Below are 22,397 nucleotides of genomic sequence, written 5' to 3' on the forward strand. Positions count from 1 at the left end.
AAACAATTAAACCATCTAGTCTGCCCTCCTGCATATCATGGGCCAGAGAATTTCACTCACATCCAGGGGCTTGGCTGTCAGCACATCCTGGTAGTTCTTCCTTTGCAACATCTCTGAGATCCACCATGAACACTCAAAGCTGCTCTATCTCTTGGCCTTCTCTCTCATCTGACTTCTCCCACCTTCTTCTCCCTGGCCTCCCTATATCTCATCTCACTGCCCCTCTGCTGTCACTTGAACACACAGACTCCCTTTCAAATTTTCTTGTGCGGCATTTCTGCTCTAGCACCATCTTGGGCTCATTTCCTGCTATTCCCCATCCTCCAGGCAAGTCTCCATCCCCGTCTCCCAATCCCTGAAACAGTTTCTGTGGTCTTGCACCAAATGACCAGGCGCTACTCATTGAAACCTTTGTCTTTCTACAAATCCTAGAAGCTACGTCACCCCCTGCAGTGAGAGTGCCAAAAACCCAAACAAAACTATCTCAGATGCAACCAGCTTTTTTCTCTCATTCTGCATAGGAATCTGGGACTTGGAGGGTAGGGACCCCTCTTTTCTTTATTGGGCTATTCTCCACACCCTTCATGTCTGTTATCCTTTCACTGTAGGCTAGATTTTGGTCCCACTATGGCCCATTGATGCTGTCCGCTGGTGCAAAGGGATTGGAAACCCCGGTCTGGGGGCATTCCCCTAGCAAAAGAGCAACACAGGGCCCTACGCTGCTCTCAGAAGAGGTGTGTTGGGGTGCAGCTAGTGGCTAGAAAGGGGAGTGGCCAGGGTAGTTTGAACTCTGGTTATTCTGTGCTGTGGGACCATCCCTGGGCAGCTATACAATGCTGCTGTGCACTTAGGGACTGCTGTAACTTACTCCAGGAGCTGTGCTTGAAGCCACTTTTGCCTGGCCCTCGCCTTTGGTGTTGCATCTCCAGGGAGGTGCAGATCAGAATCTGGCTGTGTCTCTTCAGTCCAACTTTAGATGGGAAGCCCCTTGGGACAAGGATCTCATTTTTACAGTTGCCAGTAAAACTCTGGAGCATGCTGTGGCAGGGCATAAATAGCAATGACAAAAAAGAGGAAGGCACGGTCCCCGCCCCAGAGAGTGTATATAAACAGCCCAGATCACCTTGAGTGACTAGCTGAAGGTGTGATCTCAGTCAGCAAAGCATTTTCGTAGACTCATAATAGACCCATAGTTCTGTGGTGGACTGTGGCTGAAAGACTTCAGAAGAGTATTTTTAGGAGGATTCTGACTGAGGAGAGTGAGGTCATTTGGAACATAAAGGAAGGGAAATAATTACAGGTACAGGGGGCAGCGTGAGTGGGGGAGGCACAAAGTGAGATTGGGAAAAGAATTCAAGCGGAGCAGAGAGTCAGGAGGCTTGGGTGGGGCCAGATCAATCTAGCAGGCAAACTGTTCCATTCAACCTCTAAGCAAGGGCAGGTTAATGATAGGACAAAGGGAAAGTGTAAGGTGACACAGGCCAGCCTGGATTGCTCCGGCTGCTGAGAATACAATCACCAGCCAGTTCTGGCTTCAGTGCAAGAGCAGTCGTCAGAATTCAGATTAGCATGAAGGTTATTCCAGTCAAACATTCCTAGAGCCCACCCTCTTTCCTCCCTTAGAAGGGACTGAATTTCCTTTTCATGTATCCATCTGGAACAGGCGAGAAAGCGTGTCAGGAAGAGACGGCGCACCTCTTGAGCTGTCTGCTGAGTGCAGATTTATAATCTGATGGACAGAGAGAGACCCAACTAACACTCCACTCCTTCCCGTTCAACGCCACGGCTCCAGGGCAGACTGAAAGCACTTAGCCTGAGTTTTGTACCTAAAGAAGAAAAGCAGAGTTCTGAAGACCATTTCCTGATTGTTGCAGAGTTGGGGATCTCTCTTGCAACCCTGGATCATGGCCTGGCTGCTTCCTAGGGCTTGCTGCCTAAAAGTCTTCTGTCAATCCTCTAGAGGACCCTTTTCTTCTGGAATAGCTAGAGCTTGGAGTGGCGGGCCCCTGACTGCATATATGCCAGAAGCTGCAGCGTTCCCTGGATCAAGGGACCACCCAGGGCTGTACAAGGTGTCAGTGGAGCAGGCAGATGAATTCTGGGGAGCTCTAGGGAGAAACCGACTCATGTGGATTAATCCTTTTCACTCTGTACAAGACTGTAATCTACAGCAGGGCTGGGTGTCCTGGTTCCTGGGAGGACAACTGAATGTAGCAGGTAAGCAGGAAGCCAGACCTCCCCACCCTAGTTTGCTGGCCTCTTGGGGAACCCACCTGGTCCCAGCATCTTCAGGATGGATCCTTTTCAGTCTCATGAATCTGTTCCTGGGAATGCACACACCTTTAACTCCTTCTGTTAGCCAGTTGCTACTGGGGAAGTTCTATGGCAGCAAGAATTAGCTTTCTATTTTTAGACACTTTCTTGGAAGTGCACCAATCTGTCTTTCCCCTGCATGTGGAAATCCTAAACTGAGAGGAATAGTCTGAGGAACAGACATCAAAGAGGGAGGAAGGCAAGGGAAGAACGTGTGTCAGAGAGCGAGGGTGTGAGTCTAGGACAGCACCTGCCTCTGACCCCCACTTTCCCTGGCGTGTTTGTTCCCAGTCTTATTCTCCTCACACACAAATCCAGGAGTGCTCAACGGTGTCACTCAATCCAACACTTAAAGAAAAACTAGGGAGGTAGAGCTGAGCAGCACGGTCTGGTAAAAGGGTTCAAATGAGGGATGGTTTCTCAGATCCAGGCACAAGTTCAGCCAGAGGACGCCTGCCAGGAACGTTCCAATTGGCTGTGTGTAGTAGGTGTGTAGGAATGTGATTGGTTGTAGGGGAGCAAGTGTGTCTCATTAGGATGTATGAATACAGCTGGACCACCATGTGCTGTGAGCCTAGCTGCTCTCGCAAGCTGTGTCATTGGGCCTGGTCAGTACCCTTTTGTGGGAGTCCTCAAAGGTGCACCCATGTACTACTGAGGTCATCAAATAGAAGTTAGTGCTCTTCCCTTATCCATTATCAACTAATGCCTCTTCACAGCGCTAGATAGCAGCACTGCCAACCCCAATCACTCAAATCGTGAGTCAGGCCCCCCAAAATCATGAGATTTCAAAAATAAGTTTTAGTTCTTTTTTTATTTGCCTTCTGGTTTTTGAGCCTTCAGGGGTCAGTTTTTTCAAGCTTTTCTCTGGAACCATGAGGGAGAGAAATTAACTAAATGAAAGCTGAAAGTCTCACCTAATCGCAACTCTGGGAGCTGGAGCTCTACAACGAACAACATATGTAATTAGACTCCCAATAAAACTACAAGTGTTGGCAACACTAGTGCTTTCAGAGGAGCCCACTTTGGGATAAGATTTAAAACCAAGGTCTTGACCGCTTGTGGTCATTCAACATTCCAAGGAACTCTACATACCCCCAGAGTTCTGGCCCTATTTCATCTCAGGTGATTGCATTCTACTTCCCTACATTCCCTCTGCAGCGCTCCTCACTTCCTGTCCTAAACTGCCTTCTGGAGTGCTGCTGTCACTGTTTAATAGCTGCCTCATTCCACTAAAGAGGCAGCTGCATTTCAGTGGGAGGTGTAGTGTTCCCTGTGGATTGCTTACCTGCCACACAGGGTTGCTGAGAAATGACTGAGTTAATATTCATGAGGCACTCAGAGAGCCACCAAGGAGGAGTGCAGAGGGCTGTTATGGTTACTCAGGGTGTTTGGGGGCAGTTTCTGGTTAGGAATGTGCAGATTGCAAGTAAGGATGATGAGGATGGTCATGGGTGTGGCAGGAAGGAAGGTGTGGGAGTGGGATTGGGGTGGTGCTTCTGACCTGATGGCTGGTGCTAAAGCAATGATGTGGTTTAAGGGGTTGAATAACAGTCAAACTTACAATGCAGCCACCCTGATTGTATTCAGAAAATGAAGTGGCGAGCACTGGCTTTACTAGAATTGAAAATAGCTCAGAGAGTAATGACAGTCAATCTTCTCTTTCAGTGAATTGTCTGGATCGACATGTCCATATAGCCCCAAACAAAGTGGCCCTGATCTGGGAGAAAGATGAGCCTGGGAAAGAAGTTCGGGTTACATACAGGTCAGTACTTACCCCAATCCTGAGCTAGAGGAATTGAGCACAGAGGGCTGGTATGGTTACTTATCTGATTAAGGGACCAGAGTCATTTATCTCCAGCTCTGCGGGGCTCCCAGAAGGGAAGGGAAGGGAAGGGAAGCTAGCCCCATCTGTTCCCAGTTCAGAGAGGCTTCTGGGATGGGAGAGCTTCTAACTACAAGCTGGTTTCTTTGGACAGAGAACTGCTTGAGTTGACCTGCCGTCTGGGAAACACCTTGAAACGACAGGGAGTAAAAAAAGGTGACCGAGTCACCATCTACATGCCCCCATGCCCTCTGGCTGTGGCAAGCATGCTAGCCTGTGCCCGGATAGGAGCCGTACACACAGTGGTATTTGCCGGATTCAGCTCCGAGGCTCTAGCTGACAGGATCCGGGATGGTAAGAGCCTTCTTCACAACTGATAGGTGCTCTGTGCACAAATTGTCCCTTCAGCCTGGCCCCTTGGAGAACAATATAAACCCCTGTCAGCTTCAGTGACCAGTGGGGCTGAGGGTGTGGGGATTGTGCCCAAAGCTTTCTGGCCCCGGCGTTCTTACTCCTCCAGCCATGGAGGAGAGAGAGGCCTGAGGGAGTGGAGGAAACAAGTGAGCCCTGGACCACATGCTCAGGCCACCCAAGAACATCACCACAACTCCCCACAAGCTGTAGCTACAGACAAGCCCTGCCCTGAGAGACGGTTTGGAAAATAAAAGCTGCAGCCAGGAAGTCGACTGAGGGAGATGAAACGGTTTGCACAGGGATCGCTCATTCCCACGGGCAGGCCTGGAAGGAAGAGGCTTAAGATGCAGCCAGGGAAGTTCAGGTTCAATATTCAGAGACGCTCTCTAACCCTAAGCAGAGCTCAGCAGTGGCACATGCTGCCAAGGGACGGTGCTGGAATGCTGCTCCTTGGACCTCTTTAAGGAGAAACATCCCCTGCCCTATCAGGGATGATTAAGAAATCCTGCCATGATGATGCACGGCAGGGAGGAGAGGACTAAATACTGTATCCCGGTAGAGGGCCTCCCCTGATGCAAGGCTATTCACTAGGTCTCACTAGAAGCCTCTTCCAGCCCGGTGGATGCTATGCCCAGCTTCATCAAATTCAGCATTTTAAAAATAAGCTCCTAGAGCAGCAGGGTCTGTCAGGCCATTGTCTCTTGGTGTGGGGGCTTGAGTTCTCTGCCTCAACAGAGGGAGCAAGGGCCTGGAGTGCTGCCTCTCATCAAGTTGTATGAGACTTAATGGGACACATTAATGGGAAAGAAAGAGTTTAAAACTGCTGCTCTTATTTTAAAGAGAGGCCATGAAAACTGGAGATGGGAGGGGGAAGGAGAGATAAAAGGCATGTGGGGCAGGGCAGGGTTAGATGTGTGTCTGGAGCTGGGGGGGAGGGGGCGCTAGACACCCTGGTAATAATGATGAGGGGCAGCTGGGCTGAGGGGAAGGGCTGATCATGCTGCTGTTCATTTTCTTCTCTTTTGCCCTCTTCAGCGCAGTCAGAGACAGTGATCACTGTGAATCAGGGGCTGCGGGGGGGCAAGGTTATTGAGCTGAAGCAGACAGTGGACCAGGCCGTGCATGCGTGCCCACTGGTGAAGCGAGTTCTGGTTTCCATGAGGACTGAGCAGAAGGTTCCCATGTCAGAACTGGATGTGCCACTGGAGGAGGTGAGATGCCATATGAAGGTACCACCAACTTCCCCCTAGGGTAGGACATCTGCTCGAGGGAATCAGGAGAAGTGGTGGGGGAGGGTTTCCAGCCCAGCCCAAAGGACCCTGTTTGCACTTAGTTGCACTGGGGACATTGTTCTGGGGTAATAGCGTCGTGGTCCGAAGCTTAATGCCCAGGCCAGGAACCTTCCCAACAACAGTTGCCCTGCTTTCCAGAATGAATGAGTGAGTTAATGTGGGGAGCTCTTGGAGACACAATATTCTCTGTGTAACATCAGGGGCTGGCAGCACTAACCAGAGCCTGCAATAGTGTGGGCAAGACCTTGAAAACTATCTGTCCATGTACCTCAGACCTGGCCTGTAGCACGCCCTGCTATTCCAGCCCTGGGCTCTCCACACAGCTTTGTCCATGCACCTTATTCCTGGCCTGCAGTACCCTTCTATTCCAGTCTGGGTGGGGCCACATTTACTGACGGCAGTCCTAGCAGTCAGTGCTATACAAGGCATAGACCAGGGGTCAGCAACCTTTCAGAAGCCGTGTGCCGAGTCTTCATTTATTCACTCTAATTTAAGGTTTCGTGTGCCAGTAATACATTTTAACGTTTTTAGAAGGTCTCTTTCTGTAAGTCTATAATATATAATTAAACTATTGTTGTATGTAAAGTAAATAAGGTTTTTAAAATGTTTAAGAAGCTTCATTTAAAATTAAAGTAAAATGCAGAGCCCCTCAGACCGGTGGCCAGGACCTGGGGTGTGTGAGTGCCACTGAAAATCAGCTCACGTGCTGCCTCTGACACGCGTGCCATAGGCTGCCTACCCCTGGCCTAGACAGTGACGCGGGCTGTCTCTCTTGGTGTTTACGCTCCTAGTGAGGCACAATGCACCCAATGATGGTCAGACCTCAGGGGAGCAGCACTCATGCTTGCTGAAGAAGTATTTTGTTGTTAGCTCCTGGGTTCAGAACAACTGCCTCCACCATGTTTTGTACAGAGCGGAGCTCACTGTCTGTGCTCAACAAATAACCTAATTAACATGAGAAGGCTTCTCATAGAATTCTGTTATGGTGAGAAAAGTGACAGGAACAAATGGCCTCTTCCTACTCAGGAGATCTGCTCTGTGGCAGGGTTCAGCATTAGAGCTGCTGGCTCAGTGATTACAGCCTTTTACTCCTGCTGGCTACACAGGCCTGGGAGAGGGAGCTGGAGTCTATTCTGGACAGGGCCTCAGCAGAATTTTTAAGTGCGCCCCCAACTGCAGAATCGTTATTACTGGTGGTGATGCCGGAGCCAGCAAGAGCCAGCTTGACCCTCAGAACCCACGGGGAGTTTGTGGTGCCAGCATGTGGAAGAGAACCCCTCCGTTTACTTGAACACAGCACACTTGATCTGGCAAGAGTGAAAAACAATAAACACTGCTCCCATTGGTGCCATTTTGATAGTCACTTTCCAGAGTAGTTCTGCGTTTTAAGGAGCCAGCTGAATGAAGAAGGGGTGAGCGTTTGGGAGTGGGAGGGAATTCAAAGCTGAAGGGCAGCATAGAAGAAGATGCAAAGACATGATTAGGAAGCTAAGGAAATAGAGGAGGAAATGAGAGCAAAGATGTTGATGGGGCAGCGTTCTGTAGGGCCTTGTGAGCGGGAGGAAAAGGACCTTAAACCAGATGTGGAAGGTGAAAGGAAGACACTGAAGGGCTCTGAAGAGAGGTGGGTGGCATGGTCACAGTGGCAGCACCCATTCTGGTATGTACTGGAGAGGATCAGGCAGGGAAGCAAGAGCAGCAGAGGCTGCAGCAACGAAGATGAGAATTGACCAATTGGACGAGACATTAGCCATATGGAAGGAGAGGAAGGGATGGACTTGAGAAATGTAGGAAGGAAGAAGCAACAGGATTCAAGAGCCTGAATGTGGGGAGAGGGGTTAGGATCTGGTTTGCTAGAGTGCTGTCCCAGCCTCCGCAGTGCTATCCCCCTGCCAAGCAGCGTTGGCCTGTCACCAGGCAGCAGAGGAATAAGCCACAGTGGGGTTCATTTCTCTGACATATACAATGCTTTCCATTCAGCTCTTCTGGGCTTAGTAAATGACTAATGAAATGTAAGGTCAGAGCAAGTGTGGGGAGAATGGAGGGAAATCTGGGGGCTGTGAGGAGATCCTGGAGCTGAGTGAGAACCACTCTGCTTTGTGTCATAGGAAATGATGAAAGAGGATGTATGCTGTGAGCCTGCTGCCATGGAGAGTGAAGACTTGCTGTTCCTTCTCTACACATCAGGCAGTACTGGCAAACCCAAGGGGCTGGTCCACTCGCAGGCAGGATACTTGCTCTATGCTGCCATCACACACAAGGTAATGAGGCCTAGACACGGACACCGGGGACGTCGGGTCAAGGCGTACAGGCAGCAGAACTACCAAGCTATGATGACAAGATCATGTCTCTACTATTTGAGCTAAAGTACAATCTGGGAGCTGCTAATGTTATTAGGGGTCCAGCTGCTGGAGAGCAAGACGGTTACTAGGAATGGAGCAGGACTGAGTCCAGGCAACAGGGGGCACCAGTGCATGTTCTAGAGCAGGTCAATTATTCATTACTTATAGTAGCACCCAGAGGCCCCAGGTAGACCTGGGTGCCCTGTTCTGCTGGGCACTGCTCCAACCCTTGGGAAGAGACGGTCTATGCCTCAAAGAGCTGCCAAGATGACAAGTGAGGTAGAAAGGGGGGGAGGAGCAGCAAATGCCAGCAAGACACAGGTTTTATATTTACAGTCATTTATGTTTAAACATTTGTTTTTTCCTTCTTCTGTCCTCGCCACGCCCTGAGCCAATCGGTTCAGGGAGGATGCTCTACCCACAGAGAAAAGCATTGCTCAGACACCCAGCCAGTTTATTCCAGGGGATGGAGAGGGAGAAATGGCTGGTATTTTACAGAAATATTCCAGCCTTTTCCTTCTCTGCATAAGCTCTGTTGCAGTTTAGCCAGCAACCTGCTTACAGGCCGGCAATGGGGAATACAGGATATACTTACAGAGAGAGAGAGAGAGAGAGAGAGAGATCTCCAAGCCCCCTCTCCCCTGTGTTCTGAGCTTCAACTACCCCCAAGCATACATGAGAGTGAAAGCTCTGCTCCTGAAGAGAGCCCCTAGAGCACTAAAGAGAGGGGTCCATACTTCAATGGAGCAGAGGTAGCTTTGGGAAGAGGAAGCCCCTAAAACAGACAGCAATGTCCCAGATTTTATTCCAGTCATTAGGTTGCCTGTAGGCAAGACCTTTGAAGATACATCTACACTTGGGGGGAAAAACCCCATGGCAGCGAGTCTCAGAGCCTGGGTATACAGACTCAGGCTCATGCCACGCCACTAAAACTAGCTGTGTAGACATTCCCGCTGAGGCTGGAGCTCAGGCTCTGACACTCACCCTCTTCCCCCGGGCTTCAGAGCCTGAGCATGAATGTCTACATGGCTATTTCTAGTGCTGTAGCGTGAGCACTGGGCACCCGTTGACTTAGGTGCAGAGACTCACTGCCGCGGGGTTGTTGGTTTTTTGCTGTGTAGACATGAGAGAGAGCTGGAGACCGAGCTGCTGGGAGCTCACGTGCTGAGCCACACTCGTGTTCCTGAGACAGCACAGTACTGGGCTGCAGAACAGCCCCCCAAGGGAAGTGGGGAAAAGTCCATTGCTTGAGACAGTTCACCAAGCAAACAGCTTCCAAGTGTAACCCACACACCTCCTGGGTGTGGTGTTCTGTCCCATCTAGTGGCACCAAGACCACTTAGAGAGAGAGAGAGAGAGAGAGAGATTAGTGAGTCTGCTCTACAGCCTTAGCTAACAGCCATGTGGCTTTTAGCTCATGCAGTAGACGCTCATGCACTAAGCTCCAGAGGTCCCAGGTTCAATCCTGCCCACTGACCACCAGGGCCTGCCATTCTTACACAAGAGCCACCCTTCTGGCTTCTCATGAGACAAGTCCCTTTCTAAACACCTCAGTGTGGGCTCCTTAGCCATGGGCAAGCTCCCCCTATACCTGATCCAGGGACCTTCACACCTCCACCCAGGCCCTCTTACCAGAGGGCTCCAGTCCTAGCCTTGGTGCATCTAGCATTCATGTGAGGCCAGATCTGGTGACTTAAGTCTGAAATGCCCTGTGTGCCTGGGGGTGGGACATGTGGAAATCAGGGAGCCAGTGATTGGACACAGAACAAAGCAGCGGATGTTGTCCCAGGACAGGAATGTGGGAATGAGGCAGCACTGTCCAATTCCAACACAAGGCCACTTTAGCTCCAGCTGCTCTGGAAAACATGACCAGAGCTGGAATGAATTCCGGCTCGTTTTCCCCGGGTGGGTTCAGCAAGCTGCTGCTGCTTGAATACTCTGTTACTTTAAACAGAGACTAGCTCAGAGGACAGCGAGTTTCCATTACAAACACACCAGAGCCTTCCTCACCCCTGGAATCCTCATCTGTCACCCTCCTGTCAGCAGGGCCCACTTTGCGGGGAGCTGCTGGAGCATTGCCACAGCAAACCTAATGGCCGCTAGAGCATGTTAGTAAGGGACGAAAGGCTTTTAAAGTATTGTTGGAAAGGGCGGATCCCAGAGCAACCGCCAAGAAACAAAGGGCTTCCAAGAGACATTACACTGGGAAACTTGCTTGGTGGGAAACAGATGGGAAATGGAGTAAGAGGAGCCAGGCCCAAGTAAAATACAGGTTTCACTCTCAGGGCCAGCCCTGCTATCCAGTTACTTTAGGACATTCTGTCCCTCCCCCTACATCCAATGAAATGGGAGGGTGTGGAAAATAGCAAGGTATGAACTCCGGCTCCCTGTGCTGGTGCGGAGCCAGGCTTACCTTGCGGAGAGGGACAGAGGGGTGTCCGCCTGCTAGCCCTGCAGAGCCAACGCCGCAAGAAGAGAGGGTTGGAATCGAGTTTGGCTTGCAGAGCAGCAGTGCAACTATTTGTCCTTATTAGAGAGTGTTGTGAGGTGGAAGGAGCCCAGTTCTGCTCACGGGGGAGTTAGAGGGCTGGCAAGTGGAAAGAAATTTTTTTTTTTTTTTTTACTAGCAAATCGATACACCACTGTCACATCCCCTCTGACTCATCTCCTCTTTGAACTAAATAGTCTGGCCTCTTAGGGAAGTCCTCTAGGCCTCCACTCATTTCTATTTCTACTGTACCTGTGTGTGACGTGACAAGCAATGCTGAACACAACTCCAGCTATGAACTTACTGTTGATTTGTCTAATGGCAGTATCACATGGTCAGTTCAATTCATTATACAGCCTAATAACTTGTTTGCACAAAGCAGCTCTTTTCCGTGAGTGGTCCCAGTCAATTTAGAATCCAGCAATGTGAAGGAGTGGTCCAAATTATTCATTCCAACAAGCATACCCTTGCCAACAGTGAATTTCATCTGAAATCATGTTGCCAAGTCTACCTTTAGAAGGGTCTTCTGGAGTTCCTGACAGTCCTCAAGTGTTGACTCCAGTAGTAATGGGAACTGGCTTGTTTGAATTTGCATCAGGACCCTGGCTCCTTTCCTCAGCACAGGACTGAAGCTGCTTTAGTTATTTATTTCTTTTTCAGCAGGGCCCTAACCAGGACTACGGCTCCATTGTGCTGGGTGCTGCGCAAATGCAGAATAGGCCAGTCCCTGCTTACAGGCTAAACAGGGACAAGCTGTGACAGATTGGTGTAGCAGAGAGGGTGGGAAGCAGTGACTCAAAACAATTTGGGAGTCATGGTGGATAATCAGGTGAACAGGATCTCCCAGTGTGACAGTATGGCCAAAAGAGCTAACGGCATCCTGGGATAAACAAGGGGATCTCAAGTAGGAGTAGAGAGATTATTTTACCTCTGTATTTGGCACTGGTGCAACCGCTGCTGGAATAGTGTGTCCAGTTCTGGGGTCCACAATTCAAGAAGGATGTTGATACATTGGAAAAGGTTCAGAGAAGAGCCATGAGAATGATTAAAGAATTAGAAAACATGCCTTATAGTGATAGACTCAAGGAGTTCAATCTATTTAGATTGAAGAGAAGATTAAGGTGTGAGTTGATGACAGTCTATAAGTACTCACGCGGGGAAGAAATATTTTATAATAGACTCTTCAGTCTAGCAGAGAAAAGTATAACATGATCCAACAACTAGAAGTTGAAGCTAGACAAATTCAGACTGGAAATAAGGTGTAAATTTTGAACAGTAATTAAGCATTGGAACAATTTGCCAAGCCTGTGGTGAATTCTCCATCAAAGGCAATGTTTAAGTCAAGATGGAATGTTTTTTCTAAAAGACCTGCTCTAGGAATTATTTGGGAGAAGTTTTATGGCCTGTGTTACACAGGAGGGCAGGTGAGGTGATCACAATGGCTCCTTCTGGCCTTGGCATCTATGAAGGGGAAGACAAGACTGGCAGAGACAGGAGACTTTAGTTATAGATCTCTCCCACACAAGAGCTGCTCTGGCAACCTCTGTGGTAGGAGGGGCCCTGTCTCCAGGCTATAGCTCTTGCTCTCTTCTTTTTTTGCACAGTATGTGTTTGATTACCACGATGGGGATGTCTTTGGCTGCGTAGCCGACATCGGCTGGATCACGGGGCACAGTTACGTGGTGTACGGCCCTCTGTGCAACGGAGGTACCACAGTCCTTTTTGAGAGCACTCCAGTGTACCCCAATCCTGGTGAGTAATGAAGTTCAGAAGAGTCCTGGCTTCAGGGAAGGGCAGCCGAAAGAGGCTGTGGGACTGAGGGACCAAGGATCCTTCTTCAAAAATGCTTGGCAGCCATTCTGCTAAAACTGTAAGAAGCTATTAGAAATGCATGAATGTAACCCTGCTCTGAAATCTCTGGCAAGCAGGGAAGTGACCCTGGATGCTCTATACAGAAGAGAGAGAGGCCTGAAATTAATTCCCATCTCAGCCCACATATCAAAGACTCCTGCCCCCATGGCACAAGTTGAGTCCCTGTGTGGAGCTGAAGAACACACTGAATTCCTCTCACACCCCAGGGGAGGTGGTAGGAAACCATCTTAATCATGGGTGGAGCAGTAAGGAGAAGAGCAAATCCCTCCTTCTCTGGAGTAGTCTCTTGTGTATTACATGTTTGGGAAGTCACCTCCACATGGTAGGGTCCTGAGGGGGATGCTAGCTGTGCCCTTCCCTGCCGCAGAGAGCGCTGTGGAGATGGTTATCAGGAAGGGCTCTCAAGGAAGGAAAGAGCCACTGCTGCTGCTCCTGGTGTTTATCCTGAGCTAGGTTGGCCTGGCTACAGCAGGGGTATGGAAGCAAGGAAAGTATTGGGATCAGGGTGAATGAGCCAATTCTAGAGGTAACTGACCCAGTTTCCTATTCCAGGGCGTTACTGGGAAACAGTGGAGAGGTTACGAATTAATCAGTTCTATGGAGCACCCACAGCAATTCGCTTGCTGCTGAGATATGGGGACGAGTGGGTAAAGAGATACGACAGATCTTCCCTCAAGACCCTTGGATCAGGTTGGTACCAGGTGATGGTTCAGGGCTGACCAGACTACCACTCTCAGACTCAGTTCCGTAGTGGGCTGGATTAGAGGTGTGTGTTGGGTCAGTACTTCGCAGTGAGAGAGAATATACCACCAAGGAGAAGGCCTATTAGTTGGCCCAGGTCCATGATCTTGATAAAGCCAGTATGTCGAAGGAAATCGGAAGGAGAAAGATTTTTCTGAATTGTCCCTTAAACACGATTCATCTCCCTTTCCCCTTGCAGTGGGAGAACCCATCAACACAGAAGCGTGGGAGTGGTACTTCAACGTGGTTGGGGATGCACGGTGCCCAGTAGTTGACACATGGTGGCAAACTGGTAAGAAGCAAAGAAGACCCCTCCCATTACAGGCACTTAAGCAGTTCCCCAGTCATCTCCCCATCTTAGGAGGTGTAATACCCATCTGGGATTGTTCAGCTTGGGGCAATTATTATTTAGACATCACCATAGATGTGCATGGCCCATTGTAGCCAAGTGCCCAGCACAGGGAGCCTTTTGGCCCCACCACAGGTCAGACAGTTAAATAAATGATAGCATTTAAAATTAACCTGGAGAAGAGACGGTAGGGACCAATCCAGCACTGGACTAGATGAGCAAGACTTTCCATCTCTAATTAACAATTTTTTCCAGCCACCTCCAGACAGCAGAGAGCCTTGCCTACAGTAACCCCTGCATGGGTACGGAAGCAGCTGCATTAACCATGCAAGACTTAGGGGGGAAGGTGGATTTCTTAGCAGTATTCCACAGCTTTCGCTTTGACCTAATTTCATGGGTGTCACCATTACATTTACCTCAGAAACAGGAGGCATCTGTATCTCTCCCCGTCCATCCAGCCCTGGAGATGAGATTCTTCCAGGCATGGCCATGAGACCACTCTTTGGGATCAGCCCTGCCCTCCTGGATGACAAGGTAACTTACAACCATCAGTCCAGAGGTTCTCTTAGCCAACGTTCCCATACTGTCCCCTCTAGGAGGCAGAAGCTGGAAGTAGAGAACTTGCAAGCTGCACCTGTCTTCCACACACCCCCACCCCCAAGGTCATGTCCCACTCCCCACAGATCCTCCTATTTCGAGCAACTCCAGCAAGGGAGCTGGTAGCAACCCCTTGACATCTCAGCCTGTGTTCCTGCACCATTCTCTATAGCACCCTGTCCTGGGAGAAGTTTGGAGGCTCGCCTCAGAAATGCTACAAAGGTATTTTCTGGAACAGTGGTTTCCAGCTCCTCAGTAACTGAACGGATGCCATGCTAGACTTACAATCATAGCTGTAGCTATATGCCAGTGCCCAGGGAGCCTGGAACACACTAGGGGAAGAAGATCTGGACAAGGGCACAGAACAAGCTGGGCCTGAGTGAGAACTGGCTTCTGTCAGAAGCAATGGACCAATACCGGGTGTTAAGCAGCAGAGTGGGCTACACATGCACATCATCTCTCTGCGGGTGGTGTGAACTAGATCCTCCCCCACTGCTCTCCATGTCTCTCCCAGTCAGAAGGTTGTGGTGGGGATGTGGCAGGTAAAACTAGACCCAAGACTAAGCATGAAGGTTACCCTCAGCCCCAGTCATGACAAAGGGTATTATTTTCCAGGGAAACGTCCTAACACAGAATGGCGTCTCTGGAGCCCTCTGCATCTCTCAGGCCTGGCCAGGAATGGCACGGACAATTTACAATGACCACAAGAGATTTCTGGAAACCTACTTGATGCCTTACCCAGGTAGGATTTGCAGGGAAGGACAGAGGAAGGCGCACAGCTGATCATGGATTGGAGACTGAGTGCTTCTAGAGCCACATGAAGAAGTGTTTTATGGCAAATGCACTAGACTGGCACATGGGAGATCTGGGTTACATTCCTGGCTCCAACAGACTCACTGCAACACTTTGGATAAGTCACGTAGCCTCTCTGTGCCTCAGTTCCCCATCTGTAAAATGGAGATGGCTCTTTCTTTCTTCCACCCTTCGCCTGTCTCATCTATTCGGAACATAAGCTCTTTGGCACAGGGACAGCTCCTTACCATGTGTGTATATATAGCACAAAGGGATCCTGATCTCAGTGGGGACCACCAATTGCTTCTGTAATACAAATGATAATGTCAGCTCCTGTAGCAATGAGAGAAAGGGAAGAGAAGAGTGTCCAGACCATGGAGGGCTGCACTGTGGCATGTGTCCCAGGCTTGTGGGAATGGGGCTAGTCCAGCAATGGAGCATGCACCCCAGAATTAAGGGTGGTAACGGAGAATGCCCCTGAGCTGTAGAGCTGGGAGAAGCCATGAGGTTGACTGGGAGTGGGGAAGTCCCTTTGCTGTGAGTTTGGGGGGGGCATAGTATACAGGGGGATGGTGTTGATGTGGGGAGGGGTGTACCTAAGCCCTGGAGGTAATGGGAATGGGTAATGGGAAGAGAGTGTAGCTAGCATGGGCTAGCTGTGAGAGACTCTCACGGTTCTGATCATCACAGGATTTTTCTTCACGGGAGATGGAGCCTATCGTACTAGCCAAGGATATTACCAGCTGACAGGACGTCTGGACGATGTCATCAATGTCAGCGGGCACAGGCTAGGCACCGCAGAGCTGGAAGATATTGTGGTAAGAGGCTTGGGCAGAAAGAAGTGGCAAACATCTGACCCCTAGCTTATAAGCAAGTCCAAAGAGCTGAGGTGGGGAGAGCCTCTTCAGGGAGCAGAGCAGGGGCACGGGGGCCTCTAAGTAAAGAAGCCATGAAACACTGAGTGAACATAGCACCTTGGTATCATGCCCGAGTTTTCTGCTCCAGCAGGAGGCTTTGTAGGGAATGGGGCAGAAGTTCTACCTGGAGCAGGTAGGGTGGAAGGAGCAGTTCTCTCATCTCTACCACTCCCACTCTGATTTCCAACCAACTCTAGAGCTATCCAGCTGGGATAGTGATCACAACATGCAGCCATCGTTTCTCAAGTCACATTAGGACTCTTCCCATCACAAGTTCCATCAAGCTAGCTACGAGTATGTACCTGCTGCTTTACTGGGTAGGGGGCAACCCCTTCTCCCTGCAAACACTTCAGGCCTTCTTACCTTTCTGTCAAAAAGCCCAGCACAGGGCTGCACTATGGTAAGTTCCACTTTCCTCACCAGCATCAGACGAGATGGCAAAGTATTTAGCTCCAATATCACAACTAAGCTGTTCTAACAGCACAGGCCCCAGCTCTATCCTTGCACTCAAGGGAGAGAAAAGGGTTTATTTGGAGCTCAGGCTACAGCTAGGTGAATTCAGAGCATCATGCAAATGTAGGGGATTATTAAGCCTTGGAGGCCCCCACTGTTATGTGACTGGAGTCTCTCAGTGCTCTTTGGAGCCGACACGTCCCTGGGTTTGTAAGCAGGGACTACCCAGTGAGATCTTGTGAACAGGTTACTGGGTTCTGCTGCAGCAGGGGTGGGAGGAGCAGAGTGGGTAGTTGCCACTCACAGAGGTAAGCCGAGCTGGAAGGGGAAGCAGAGGTGTCAGGCCTCTTCCCTACACTCTACTGTGGCAGGTAAGTAGGAAGAGGGCATGGAGGCCACCTTGGGAGCTCCCCATCTCTCTGCCACATACCAGGCCAGTGTGGGGCAGGACAGCCTGCCAGGACTGCTGAAGTGACATGCAGACCTGTTTTGTTCCAGAATCAGCACAGAGCAGTGGCAGAGTCAGCCGTGATCGCCTTCCCTCATGAGATCAAAGGAGAAGGTGAGGGGCTCTGATTCCTGCTACTGCAATCTCTGTAATGGGCTTCACAGCTGCTAGGGCTAGTGGTGGGGGGGGAAGAGTCATTCTCAGGGTGACTGCATACCTGACTTGTACTGGGGCATAGGGACACAGGGACCACACTCACCCCTGCGGTACACACAGTAAGCTTTGTAGGACACAGAGTATGGGGTGGGAGTCACCGCAAGAGCCACATGGCTTTGAGCTGGAAGGGGGCAAGTCTCTGGTAGCATTACACTGCAGGGGCTTGCAGCTTCAGGCAACACAGGACTCCCTCCAGGACATCTTCAGGAGGGAGGTCCCACAACTTCATTGGAGTAGAGGAACTGTAGCCTTGTAGAGGAACAGTCTCAGCTTTGGTGATACCATTTCAGAGATTCACTTAGGTCACAGACATACCATCTCAGCCCCTATCATACTTCAGGTTGCATCTCAGCCAGCTGCAGAGTGCTTAGCCCTGCACTGGACATCTCCCTGAACCATGGCTTGGTGCATGGATGAGTAACTCCATCTTTTCCCAGGAGCGTATGTGTTCATTGTGCTGAAGAAGGGGACTGATATCTCTCAGGAGAGGCTGAGCAATGAACTCAAGGAGCTGGTCTCACAGAAGATTGCAAAATACGCAAGCCCTGAATACGTTCAGGTAACAGCCCGTAGGCCTGTTCCTGCCCATACTACACCCTGTATGCCCTCAACCCTGTCTCAACAGCATGGCGGAAGCCCCTTCCCCACTGCTCCCAGCCCCAGATGATACAGCTTAGGGCTCCAGCGCTTACTCTGCTCCTTTCTGCCACAGGTCACAAAGCGGCTCCCCAAGACCCGTTCAGGTAAGATTATGCGCCGTGTCCTGAAGAAGATTGTAGAGAACAAGGCAGATGAGCTTGGGGACCTGACCACCTTAGATGACCACGAGGCTGTAGAGGAGATCATCAAGGGGCACAAGCGCCTCCTGCAGGAGGAGCAGGGCCAGTAACATGAGTGCTCTCTGCTCCCCTTTTCTTCACGCTTCCCACCCCCATCAAATTTGGGACCTAGTCTAGAAAAAGCCAATCAGCAGGCACCAGTAATTCAGCTGAGATCAGACCTTTATTTTTTACACCGGCACTGAAGACCTTGGACTAAACCTCCAAAGCAGACCGCTCCTCTGAGAGGTGACCATGTCTGGGGGCAGTAGGAGTGAGGGGGTGAGGAAGGGGGTCCTGCTTCCTCCCTGAGAAGCAGAAGGCCCTAGTGAGAAGCCACCATACCCCTCCCAGCATCTGGATAACAAGAAAGGAGGCAGAGGGGGGAGGTTAGTTAACCCCAGATTGGAGGCCTCTCTTCAGGATGGCTCCCAGCTCCAGCATGTCCATGTAGAACACTAATCGCCGACACTTTTCCGGCTGCTGCTCCAAACCCACTGCCACAGCACTGTGTCTGTGTAGGGGAGGGGTGGCGGTGCAGACAGAGTCGGCCTTTCTTTGGAGTTTGAGAACTGCAGCATGGGGTGCAGGGATCAGGTGCCTGCCAGGCTGCACAGGGAGAAGTTTGACCCCAGGGTTTCCCCTGGCCATACACCCCTGCACACCTAGCAGGAGGAGAGTGGGTGCACTGGCTCTGCAGGCATGAGCCCGGCTGACCTGCACCTCCCAGAAAGGCTGGCAGCTCAGGGCAGCACTGCCCACCCCCCGCCCAGCTGGCCAGAGGCTCCAGCCCAGCTTCCACTCACCCCTGCTCTGGTAGCCCAGGGCCACCAGCTTGTGGCACTCGGACGCTGCATCCTCAATGCCCTAGGCAGTCGCCCACGTAGCCCTCGTGTAAGGCCAGCCCTAGTGCAGGATGACAGGAGGCGGTGGCGGCTGCTGCCTGGCACCAGCTCAGGCTGCTTGATGAATGCTGACACACATACCCCATGCGAACAGGCCTGGGATTTTCATGCAAAATGCTTCTAGTGAGGTTCACCCTAGGGTGAGACGACACAAACTCCATAGACTAATCCACCATGTGCTGAGCACGACCCTGAACAGAATGAGGAGACATGGGCCCTGTCCATCCAAACAGATTCCAGCCTCAGGCCCAGATGATAATGGTCCCTGTGGAGACTATGGTCCTTTCTAAGCCAGCATCACACTGCAGTCAAATGCAGGCAGCACTGGCCCTGCCTTTGCATAGCACCAAATGATGCCTTCTCCTGGCACCCAGAAGTTCCCCCACTCCACCCAAAGTTATCCCCTCTCAAAAGCAGCAAGAAGAGGAGCTCCTTCTGCTCTCCCTAGCACGATAGGCAGGAAGAGGGAATCAGATGCCAGGGGAAAGGTTTGGGGAGAAGCCCCTCTCTGGGAGGGACAGAAGCCTCCACTCTCAGCAGCACCCAACAAGCAGCAGAAAGAAAAGACTCAGCCCTGGTTCCTTCAGTAAAATCCAGAAACCATCACCTTCTTCCCTGAATACTTATTGGCTCCTGGTGGCTCTGCAGTTCCTACAGTTCTACTAATCAGGTATCTCCTGTGGTGCAGGTAGTTTCTGCAGCTCCTGGGTAATTAACCAGTCTCAAGCCTCAGTACGTTGTTCAGCATCCCTCACTGGCTGGGAGCCGCCTCACTCTCTCGGTTCTTGTTAGTTCCCATCTTCCTCTTCGGGAGAGTTTCAAAATCCAACTGTGAAACTGCAATTCAGCAACACACAACTGAGTGCCTTGGCTTCAAAGGGGGGGATCCACTTCCTCCCCAGGAGCTGACCCATATACACCCCACCATCTCTCTCCCTCCCTGCCCAACTCCATGCCATCCACCCACTGACAACATATGCCTCGCCCATTCATCCACCTGCCCTTCCCTGCCCTGTTCAGTCCCACATGCAGTCCAGGAGCTAACAGGCCCCACACTGCTGATGGAAATAGGTCTGCCACTCTCTGTCTCACCTTTTCCAGGCTGGTGCGATGTCCCACACTGACTAGTGTCATCCCCAGCTGAGCGCAGGTGCAGTATAGCTCATTCTCCACCTCCTCTGTCAGAGCACTGGTGGCTTCATCCAACACTGAGAGCAAAGCAGAAAGCCCCATCAACATGGCATCATCCAAGGACTACAACCACTCAGGCTAGCTAGCCAGCCCAACCAATCCCTGCCCTCGAGCCTGCTCTTCCCTGTAGGTGTGGATTCTGAACTGAGCAGCTGTTGAGAACATTGCTCACATGCTGCATGGAGCTGGCAAGGCTGAAACCTCCATGGAGGGACTCTTAGGCAAACTACAAAAGGTACCAGAGAAGCAGAGTAGGGACCTTTGTTCACCGCTGGTCCCAGCTCCCAAAGCTACTATCTGCTGAAGGGGAAACCTGGTCTTCCCAAAAGGACTCCTACTCCAGCCAAAAGAATGCAGCTCGCGTCACGTACCCCCTCCATCACAGCCAGATGCCAGTGAGTATCACTGGGGTTTGTCTTTCCCTAAGACCCTTCAAACACCTTATAATCTGGGGAAGTCTCCCCTATGAGAAAGTCTCCAGGGCTGGCGACATTGGGGAAGCTAGAACCCCAGGCCCATTCACTCCACAAACTGGACCTCAATTCTGTGGCAATGTTTCTGAATTCAGCTACAAGCTGGTGGGGCAGACTGGAAATTCTGCAGCCATTTCACTTAAATTAAAAATGAAGAGGTTTATTAATACTACAGTCCTGGAGTCCCTGGGGTATTGGTTAGAGATTAAACTGAATTTATTTTACAGACTCCATAATTTTTAGTTTTCAATATGCCAAAGATTTCTGTACTGGTGGCAGGGGTTGAGAGGAAACAAGCTGCAGGTGTTGGTGCCTGGGGATCGTGCTGTAAGCATTTCCATTGGTGATTCACTTTAGCAGAAACATCCAGCTCAACAAGGCTGCCAGGTACATTTGGATCTTTAGGTTTCAGAATCAACATCCCAATGTGATGAATGGGATAGATCATAGAAATAAATGGCTGGAAGGGACCTCAAGTCGTCAATTAGTCCAGCTCCTTGCGCTGAAGCAGGACCAAGTCAACCCAGATCACCCGGACAGGTTTTTGTCTAATCTCTTTTTTAAAAGCCTCCAGTGATGGGGATTCCACAATGTCCCTTGGTAACTTGTTTCAGTGCTTAACGAGCCTTATAGTTAGTTTTTCCTGATAGCAACATGAATCTCCTTTACTCCAGATTAAGCCCTTTACTTCTTGTCCTACCTTCAATGGACATGGAGAAAACTGATCACTATCCTCTCAATAACAGACCTTAACATATTGGAAGATTTATCAGCTTCCCCCCTTCACTCTTTTTTCCTCAAGACTGAACGTGCCCAGTTTTTTTTAACCTTTCCTCATAAAAGTCAGGTTGTCTAAACTGTTTATCATTTGTGTTGCTCTCTTCTGGACTCCTTCCAATTTGTCTACATTTTTCTTCAACTGTTGTGCTGAGAACTGGTCACAATATGCCAGCTGAGGCTGTGCCAGTGCTGAGTAGAAAAATTACCTCCCATGGCTTAGATATGATACTCCTGTTAATACACCCAGAATGGATATTTGCCTTTTCTCAAATGCATCACATTGTTGGTTCATATTCAATTTATGATCCACTATGGGCCCAGATCCTTTGTTGCTGCTGAGCCAGTTATTCTCCATTTTGTAGCTGTGCATTTGATTTTTCCTTCCTAAGCACAATACTCCCGCTCAGAGTTATTTCAGGCTGCCTGCTGCTACGCAGACAACACTGCGCGGATTCTGAGCAGGTCACGTTTTCAAGTTTATCTTCCCAACCATTAGAGCTAGAAAAACAAACAAAAGTTGAGATTCCAGAGCACAATTCCACACCAAAGGGTGGGTTGTGTGGCACTGTGGGGAACATCAGGGCCCCGGTTATGACAGCCGCCAGCCGAGGAAGAGGAGCCTCCATAAGCTCAACCTTTGAAAAGTAACTTCTGATGTTTTTCTATGAAATGTTGCACTAAGTGGGGTTACAAGTGTCCCTGACGGAGCTTTCAGGGAACCTTGCGGAATACGCACCCCCATGTAAGAAATTCCCTGGTAAACAAGTTGGATAAAAAAAAACTGAGCTAAGGATGAGCTAAGATCACTTTTCGCACTTGGAAGCTCTTCCCCCTACCCCACTTAATTCCACTCAATCCCTACACCCGACCTCCCGTTGCAATATAGATCACAGATACACTCTCCCTGCCAAAATGCTAGGCTCGCTCGTTACCAACATTTACTGTAAATAATTAATGCACAAGCCTCCCCCTGGAGGGGAAAGTGATCTAGTGGCGAGGCCAGTCACAACCTTCTCCCCAACAACTATCTCACTGTGGGCCAGAGAACCTGATGAGAGGCAAAAAAGCTCAATACTGTAACTCGATCTACCTGTACTTTGTCCACGATATAACAATGAACCCAAAATTCACTCACAAGTTACCTCCTATACTACACACAGACACATACAAA

The 22,397-nt window shown here is 50.2% G+C and overlaps 2 protein-coding genes across 8 annotated transcripts in view; one reads left to right on the forward strand and one right to left on the reverse strand.

The window, feature by feature from the left end:
* Positions 1–1,563: 1,563 nt before the first annotated feature.
* LOC125639230 (acetyl-coenzyme A synthetase 2-like, mitochondrial) lies at positions 1,564–21,308 on the forward strand. The gene is made up of 14 exons (XM_048855948.2): positions 1,564–2,217; positions 3,982–4,078; positions 4,293–4,492; positions 5,588–5,763; positions 7,953–8,105; positions 12,279–12,426; positions 13,099–13,236; positions 13,487–13,579; positions 14,058–14,170; positions 14,849–14,975; positions 15,716–15,843; positions 16,894–16,957; positions 17,497–17,618; positions 17,772–21,308. The coding sequence occupies exons 1-14, from the start codon at positions 1,905–1,907 to the stop codon at positions 17,946–17,948; spliced, it is 2,049 nt and encodes a 682-aa protein (XP_048711905.2). The 5' UTR covers positions 1,564–1,904; the 3' UTR covers positions 17,949–21,308.
* Positions 18,043–22,397, reverse strand: part of ABCD4 (ATP binding cassette subfamily D member 4) — a 34,285-nt gene continuing 29,930 nt past the window's right edge. For all 7 annotated transcript variants that reach the window (XM_048855952.2, XM_048855951.2, XM_048855950.2 and 4 more), the window contains 2 exons: positions 19,875–19,990; positions 18,043–19,619 (listed from right to left, as the gene is read on the reverse strand). In XM_048855952.2, the coding sequence (XP_048711909.2) occupies positions 19,524–19,619; positions 19,875–19,990 (212 nt within the window). In that variant the 3' untranslated portion in view covers positions 18,043–19,523. The remainder of the gene's footprint in view (positions 19,620–19,874; positions 19,991–22,397) is intronic.

The sequence above is a fragment of the Caretta caretta genome, chromosome 6, assembly GCF_965140235.1.
Source record: "Caretta caretta isolate rCarCar2 chromosome 6, rCarCar1.hap1, whole genome shotgun sequence".
In the NCBI taxonomy this organism is placed as follows: domain Eukaryota; kingdom Metazoa; phylum Chordata; order Testudines; family Cheloniidae; genus Caretta; species Caretta caretta.

Bases quoted from the DNA above. Each gene is read 5' to 3' on its own strand.
- LOC125639230 (XM_048855948.2), top strand. From the start codon at position 1,905: ATGGCCTGGCTGCTTCCTAGGGCTTGCTGCCTAAAAGTCTTCTGTCAA. The intron at 14,171-14,848 runs GTAACTTACAAC...ATTATTTTCCAG, and splicing joins CTGCCCTCCTGGATGACAAG to GGAAACGTCCTAACACAGAA. The intron at 15,844-16,893 runs GTAAGAGGCTTG...GTTTTGTTCCAG, and splicing joins CAGAGCTGGAAGATATTGTG to AATCAGCACAGAGCAGTGGC.